The sequence below is a fragment of the Aphanomyces astaci genome, assembly GCF_000520075.1.
Source record: "Aphanomyces astaci strain APO3 unplaced genomic scaffold supercont1.6, whole genome shotgun sequence".
In the NCBI taxonomy this organism is placed as follows: domain Eukaryota; phylum Oomycota; class Saprolegniomycetes; order Saprolegniales; family Verrucalvaceae; genus Aphanomyces; species Aphanomyces astaci.
The window spans coordinates 316,402-324,468 of NW_009798269.1; the positions used below are offsets into that span (position 1 = coordinate 316,402).

The 8,067-nt window shown below is 46.6% G+C and overlaps 2 protein-coding genes across 2 annotated transcripts; both read left to right on the top strand.

Annotated features, from left to right (window-relative positions):
- Positions 1 to 1,091: 1,091 nt before the first annotated feature.
- H257_03430 (hypothetical protein) lies at positions 1,092 to 2,612 on the top strand (the record flags this gene model as incomplete). The annotated part of the gene is made up of 3 exons (XM_009827510.1): positions 1,092 to 1,789; positions 1,938 to 2,259; positions 2,316 to 2,612. 3 exons carry the CDS (start codon positions 1,092 to 1,094, stop codon positions 2,610 to 2,612), a joined length of 1,317 nt encoding a protein of 438 aa, XP_009825812.1.
- A 632-nt stretch (positions 2,613 to 3,244) lies between these two features.
- H257_03431 (hypothetical protein) lies at positions 3,245 to 3,583 on the top strand (the record flags this gene model as incomplete). The annotated part of the gene is made up of 2 exons (XM_009827511.1): positions 3,245 to 3,442; positions 3,506 to 3,583. The coding sequence occupies 2 exons, from the start codon at positions 3,245 to 3,247 to the stop codon at positions 3,581 to 3,583; spliced, it is 276 nt and encodes a 91-aa protein (XP_009825813.1).
- Between the last annotated feature and the right edge of the window lie 4,484 nt (positions 3,584 to 8,067).

The window sequence follows — 8,067 nt, forward strand, 5'->3', positions numbered from 1 at the left end:
TTCTATTATTACCAATAGGATAGTGTTATTGCGCTATGTTCTTGATATGTTCATGAACGACATTACTGTCGACCAATCCAATTGTGTAAAAAATTTCCATCCAATCATTGCGCCTTCCATTGTCGGTCGTCCAATCCCCTGGTCAAAATGTGTCGGTTCGATGTCGGATGCCATGTACATGTGGGATTAGCATGTTGGCGATGATACTAGGGTGATCAGCGTCAGTTTCATTCAAGTGGACGTACTCGGGATGGCAGCTCATTACATGAGAACACAGGTTTGTGTAACCAGTGGTCTTTTTGAGGTGCACGTGCCCATACTTACACTTCCATTCGTTGCCGGTAGGGGTGGTCCTCGTGAAGTAGAGCTCAGCGAGCCGCTTTCCACGATGCGCGTTGGTTGGAGGTCTCGTCGACATGGCAAGTGAGTCAATGTTCAATCGGGGTGTCAAAAGTAATTGGTGGTTATCACTCTAATCCTAATTATGACCAACCATTTTCAAGCACCAATGAGAATTATCCTGTCATTTGGAAAGATTTTTTATTTTGCATTTGAAGATAAGTTATTTATTTTTTCTGGTGATGGGAAAAGATAACTTATCTATGTTGGTGGTGCCGGAAAATAATCTATTTTCCGTTCGAATAAAAGATAAATAGATTATTTTTTGAGAACCCCTGCTAACAGCCATCGTTATATAAAAACACGGTGTTTGTCAACACCATACAATGTGAAGAAATGCATGGTAGCTATCAAGGCCTATGAAAAAATTATCTAAAACGAATAGTATTCAATAATATAAATAAAATATATAATTCTTTGAAATTCTGTCATTGAATAAATAATCCGAAATGCTTCCATATATAAATAAATTCTTCTGGTTTTTGCGTCCGTAAAGTAAATGATTCGTATCGACCAAATAATTCGTAAACAATTTGCTTGGATTTCATTTGAAGAAATTCCACCAATAAGAAGAACCACAAGCACCTGATTGGCATAATCAACAATACGAAAAACGACTGGCGAAGCATGCAAAGAGTTTCCAACCACTTAAATTAAAAGGGCCTCTCGCCGACCACTCATATTTTCTTTTGATGTCGTCTGCCCCTTCCAACGCCCTCCGTGGTAAGGCTCTTGCTGAGCTTTACTTCACCCGTATGTCCCCCGACAGCCGCATCTGGGAGTGTCACTATGGTGTCCACCGGACGCAAAATGCATCGGGGTACACGAACTTGTGCTCCCACATCAACACTGACCATCCTGAGCACGCTACCCTTGCTAGTACCCCTGGTGCGAACCCTTCGCATCACTTCGAGTCTATGGTCCCCAGCACTGTGCACAACGTATTTGGATGGTTGGCTTGGATCACTATGTCCCTGTTACCGTTCGCGTTCTGTGAAAACGTGTACGCCAAACGTTATACTACCTTAGGGTCCATGACGACCAACACTCTGTGGAAGTACATACATTTGGTGTGCCAAGTTGTGGAAGCGAAGCTCCGACGCACCCTATCATCTAAGTTTGCACATGTGTTTGACGGCTGGACGTCTGGGTCAACTCACTACGTTGCTGTTTTCGCTACGTTCCCATCAGACAATGTGATTTGCTACCAACGTGTCCTACTGTCGTTTGCACAAATGAATGACGAGGAGTCTCTCAGTGCCGACGCTCATCTCAACTACATCCAGTTTGTGTTGGACTACTATGGAAATTCTATGGATAACGTTGTGACGTTTGTGGGGGACAATTGTTCGACCAATGTGGCTTTGCTCATAGGACTGGACGCCCATTGGTGGGTTGTGCTAGCCACCGTTTCAACCTGTTCATGCGACAATTTTTGGAATCCCATGTCGTTTTGATCCCAAAAATCAACACCGTTATGCGGAAGTTGAAAAACATTTTTCCTACTTCCAAGCTCCGTCGGCACACACTGCTTGAAGCACGCACGATAAACGTAACTCGTTAAAGTTCCGTTTATACATGGTTCAACGATATGTGGGCATCCGTACCTTTATCGCACTTATCGACGATGATGTGGATCTCGACGAGCTACGCCTGTCCACTCGCGAAGACCGTGAGGTCGACATGCTGCTTGCCCAACTGGAGAACTTTGACACTGTGACGTTGGCCTTGCAGCGCGATACGATGTCTTTGTCTGATGTGCGCATCCTATTTGACACGGTGATGGAGGATTACCCTCAGGTGGTGCACTACCTGTCTCCATCCGCCACCATTGTCCAGCAGCCCAACTTTGAAAATGGGGTGTGCAAAATCCAGAACCCATTATCCGGACAGATGAGTGTTGGTGAAACCGAGAGTGTTTGCGTGTTGCACCGTTGGAAGCCGTGGTGGCCGAGAAGCATGAGACCTACGCGGAGCGTGCGCTCAAACGACAACGTCGCGTGCCGTCTGAAGACAAGTTCCTGGATTGCCGCTTCATTATCCCAACGTCAAACATTTGTGAGAGATTCTTCTCTGCCACGAAGAGGGCCATCGGAGATCATCGTTGTGGTTCGCTTCCGAAGAACTTTGAGTCTCAATCTTTTTTGTATGCGAACGTGGACATGTGGAGCATGGATGAAGTGCAGAAAATCATGCAAGCAAACGAGAAATAGGAGGTGTAATCACTGCGTAATTGTTTTCCATGATGTTTGTTTGAAATATTCGAATAATTCATTCGCCTTGGACGCAGGGGCGAATAAATTATTCAACACGACAGGACGCGGGAATAAATAACTCAGCTCCCAAGGCGCTGTCGAATACATAATCTTGCCCCCCTGAGCACAGAATTAAGTATAAAAGAGTATTTTCAATGGCCTTGGTAGCTATAATAATGAATTGGAATAACACTGCACTTGCAACAGTGGTTGTGATATCGCACACACAGCAGCAAAACCACCAGTGCAACCTCGACGGGCATCCATGCCCATTACTAGGAGAACAGCTATAAAGGCGGTGACCGAACCTTACAGTTAAATACATGTTTCAATTATGGAACTTCATACATTCTATTCTCTGCTGGATCGTTTTTTACCTTGCTTCTACATATAGTGAAACTTACATACCAACAATACCTGTCATCTACTTCAAGGTGAGAATATCTATTAATAGAATGATCGGATTTGAGAAATTAACTAGATATCGCACATACCTCAATTTGAGCTGTGGTGCGTGGCGATTATGGTAGCGGTGGTGGTGACGGCATTGGCACCATGCATGTTGAGATAGTTGTGCTGGCAGTGGCAGCATGGGCATGGTGATGGTTGCGGCGCAAGTGGCAGCATGGCCGTGGCAGTGGCAGTTCTGGCATCGACGCGGCGGTGACGGCAAGGTTACGGCGTTGGCGGCATGGACACTTTTGGGAAAAAGACAGCTTGATCGCGGCGGCAACGGTGGCGACCGCGGGAGCAGTATTGTTTTAGGAATGGTGAACTACAATGTTACGGTACGACAATTTTACATTCTTATATGATTTATTGAAATATACTAACATGTCTAGCTTGATTAGAGCCGACCATCGATCCTGATGAAGGCACCCCGAACGACAACCGTGGGGAGGCCCCGGCTAGAGTCGCTGGAGGTCTAAAATTCAAAATTTAATTGAACAATTTTTATGTCATTTCTTTTGTTGTGTTGCGCGTACTGATTAACAATCCTTACTGCGAGCTCAAAAGCAACTTCTACTCGCCAAGGGGGCCCGAGTAGAATGATCTGATATGTAAGTCCCCCCCCACCTAAGGTGGCGAAATCCTGCGGCGGTTCCGCATGGTACTTCAACATTCAAACCAGTAACTCATCAGGTACACTCACCTACTATATAATTAGGCTGCACTTTGTCGACCCATGCGCTCAGTGCAAACATATTTCAAAAGGTAAGTATTATCAATTTAAACTTATCAAATTGGCGCGTTCAATTACAATGGTCGTAGCTGGTTAATCGACGACAAAGGCGATGGGTCTTCGACTAGCCCGGTACGAAACAGCCCGTCAAAGCGTTGAATGTGGGCATCCAAGTGCCCAGCACAGTGCAGCTCACGAAGTTTCTTCAAGCACGCGCCGCCTGCCGTAGCTTTGATTCATTTTTCTTTCAAATATAATCCCAACTTCACCTCTGCTGACTTCCCTAGCTTGAGTACTTCGTCGCGTATCTATCCTTGTGCTCATGTAGGCTGTATCCACCTTCGATGAAAAGCCGCATAAAGTCAACAAGCAGCTTCATGTCCGAGCGGCGTTGACGGTTGTCGTCGTTGCCTTGGTTCCGTGGACGTGGGGCCAGCGTGAACCACTCAAACCACAACGTGGACGGCATAATCGCTTCGCCTCGGCTCTTCTTCGCCGGTACCACATCCGACTCGGGTACATTGGCATCCCGCTTTGCACCCTTCGCGAGCGAGTTGGAACACGGAAGCAGCCAACGTCGCCTCGACATCTTGGATCCGGTCCATCAGGCGCTTGTTTTGCTCGGTGAGGACTTGTATCATGCCAGTCTGCTGCTCAGCAAAACTGCTCGTGGTAGACATCGATGCCGCTTCACTTGCTTGAACCTTACGATTACGCAGCAGTGTTTTCCACGCGACGAAGGTTTCGATGTCGACTCCAACTTGCTTGGCCACCGTTCCGATTCTTGTGACAAGTGGCGCCAACGCACGCAACGCCTTTAGCATAGGGTAGGAGCGTGTAAGGTACACCATAAGTAGAGTGACGACTTCGTTGTTGATGTTGTACTTGTTGTCTTGTCTTGCATGCCAATGCAAGGTGCAAAAAGTACCGCTTGCATCCGTGCAAGCTCTTTCTTCGTTGCAGCATCGAAAATCTCGAGCGACGGAGCCACCACGGTCGCCCCAGCCGGCCAACCACTCAAAACGCGGGCAATCTTCTGGTCTTCATTGGAGGTATTGAAAACGTAAGCAAACGCCTTGTTTGTAGATGTCATGTTCCATTTGCCGCGGTTAAAGATCCATTGCGGCGACAACTCCGACGGAAGGAATGGGATGTCAAATCAGCTAAGACTACAGCCGGTTGGCAGATGCGGTTCAGCAGGCGTTGGTGTGACTGTGGACTCCGGGCAGAGCTGCAACTGACACCTTCATTGTAGCCGCTGCATCTATGGGCTGCACCTCGACGACCTCTCCGAGTGGTTGGTTGAGCAAGTCAATTAAGGGGATCAACGGCATCGCTTCCGCTTGTTCTGGCGCTTCAAAGGATGGTAAGTTACCAAGAAGGGCGGCATGTGGCGTCGATTGCATCACCACAGCAGCAGCCATTGCGGTAAGGGGACAGCCAAGGAATTTCTCATCGGAATACAACGATAAACATTGTTCATCTGATGTCTTCATTCGCATCAATCGCACGATTAGTACGCCGGCAGCGCTGACCGTGAGGTTTGCCTTCTGGAGTGACGACAGGTCCAATGCACTGCCAAATAGGTACCATAACATACACAACAGAGCGGCATCCTGGTAGTCGGTAGCATTCTTCGCGGTTGAGTACTGGTAGACCATGAGAGTACGGAGGTGGTCCTTGGTACACTCTGGGGCCTTCTTGATAAACCGCCCGAGTTGCGTTTCATACAGTACCCGTCGAGGGTTGAGCCCATTTTCAACAGCTTGGCGGAGAAGGCGGTTGGTAGAGTTCAATCAGCCACAACTTAACGTGGCCGTAGTACGACATAACTGTGTTCCGAGCGATTTGTTTCCCACCCTTGGTGTCGAGGAATGCCAAGTACGACCCAAACTTGTCAAGCACACGTTCAATGGCAACGTCAGTAGGGTCAAGAGCAAATTGTGCATGAATGTATTCAATTGTTACATTATCTTCTGTGACAAAGCGCGTAAACGACTTGATCGCTGTAGTTTTCACCTTGGTCGTGTTGGCAGGTACAAGATCTTGGATCCCCATGCAGAATGATTATGCAAAGTGATTGCTACCAATTGTCCAAACACAATATTATATGCAGATAAAATGTGTTAATGATAGCGTTTGTATTGCACATATTCATATTTATTTCGTGATCTATTCGGACAAAATCTGTCCGAACTGGTCCGAACTGGTCCGAACTGGTCCGATCTTGCCCTAGCAAGTACGTGTACATCGATTGGCTGAAGTGTTCTCGAAAAACAAAAAAATGCAAGTATAATTGGCTGTTAATCATGTCCCCGGATCGGATTGGTTATAATTCCGGATACAATGCACAAGTATGTCCGCAAAGTAATCATATTCACCCATACAGTACGTATACTTGATGGATGATACGATGGCACGACCGAAAACCCCAACGAAGCTCAAGCAAAGTTAGCCCACTTAATCGTCCGCTTCATGGCGGCTGTCCGATCTGGTTCGCAACAGTAGTACACAATTTCTATTGGCTATAAGTAAAACATATGTTTGCTCTCCTCCGCTCCAATTTTACACAAAATAGTGCTGTGTCCACCACACTCCTAGCAGCCATATTTGCATCATTCCACACGATGCACTGACTGTTCCTTTCAACGGTGAAATGACAAATTCACATCGGTGAAATCACCGGTGATTATAACGATTACGATGGCAGCAGCCGTTAGCATAACCTGTACAAAATTATACCTACCTGCCTAAATTGAATACAGCGGTTACTTTGGCAAGTATCACCCACACCAGAAATGGCACAAAGGCCTCCATGCACCCAACGAAGTTGAACCAGGCCCTGTGTACCGATATCCAAACCGTAAGTACAACTTACTCATATATATTTACTCTTGATGGTCGTCCGTTAGCGAATGAAGTTGCTTGGTACAACAATCTGTCGAAACCAGCGCGACTGAAAGCCATGAAGGAGCGAAAGGACGGATTGTGCGGCGTCGAAGTGCGGACCAGCAATCGCAAGAATCAACAACATAAATAGTCGTCTTCAAGGCTGCCCTACACGAGGCAATGCTTCGTGACATCATCCATTCGATCAATGGGCGCAACTCAGGTAAGGAAGTGGCTTCTGATTTCAACGATGCATCGGACGTTGACATCACCGATGCGTACAGAGACGACACGTACGACGCCTTTGCGGAAAGCTCACGTTAGCGGGTTATCGCCTGTATTGCAAGGCGTTCGGTTGGTGCGAACGCGATGGTACACCAAGGCGACGTGTTGTTTGTGTAGAATAAACTCCGCGAGATAAACGGTTACGCCTTTTGGTAATAGATAATTCTTTTCATTTATCAGTGTTTACTATCATGTATTATTGTATTTTGTTGTACACTATACATTAGGAAGAACAAGTCATCGCAGCTTCGTGGTTACCCATTCACAGTTATGCAAACGACGTATCGTTGTCCACAGAGACAAGACTGCATGGAGCTGCGCAGTGCGCGCTATGCAGAGGCTGCCCAGCGGGTTCCAATTCAAAACCGACGAAATGTTTGTTCTAAACAGCTCTTCGACTGCAGGGGTAATATACTTATATTGCAATATAAATAATTTATATATTTACGACTTCTTTACACTTTTGAGTATTAGGGTTGTTATCAATCTCGTCAACCGACAGTTACGTTTTTGTGTCCGTGCTTCATGCGTTTCCACACGCCGGGAGTGCCACTGCGCCGACCATGGGCTCCGTAGCTTGCAAGTTCATTGAACGGCATGTCTTGAACATGACGCCGTCAAAAATTCGCGACGCCCTCTTGAAGCTGAAGGAAAAGGGTGATGTTATCGACATCCCTTCAATGAATCAAATATCATATCAGTGGAGAAAGGTATATTTTTTGTCATATACTAATCATATATTACTAGCTTTGCGCAATACATATCGTAGAAAATGGAAGCACATTTTCGGTGACATCGCGATCCGTACATTTCGGCACTGTTGTACCTTGAACAACCGACACGGTGCACTTTCAAGGAACTGCATCCGCACGGCAACCGGAAGGTGCTCTGCGTTTCAGTTATGCTGGACCAGGTCGCCGATAGTGTGTGTCGTGAGATGCACATGGCGAACTTATCCTTCGCTCGAAACTGGTTATCGACTCAACCCATCGCTTGACGAACGAGAACTTCAAGATGTATGCTGCAATCATCTCGTTTCGCGGTGAAGGGTACCCA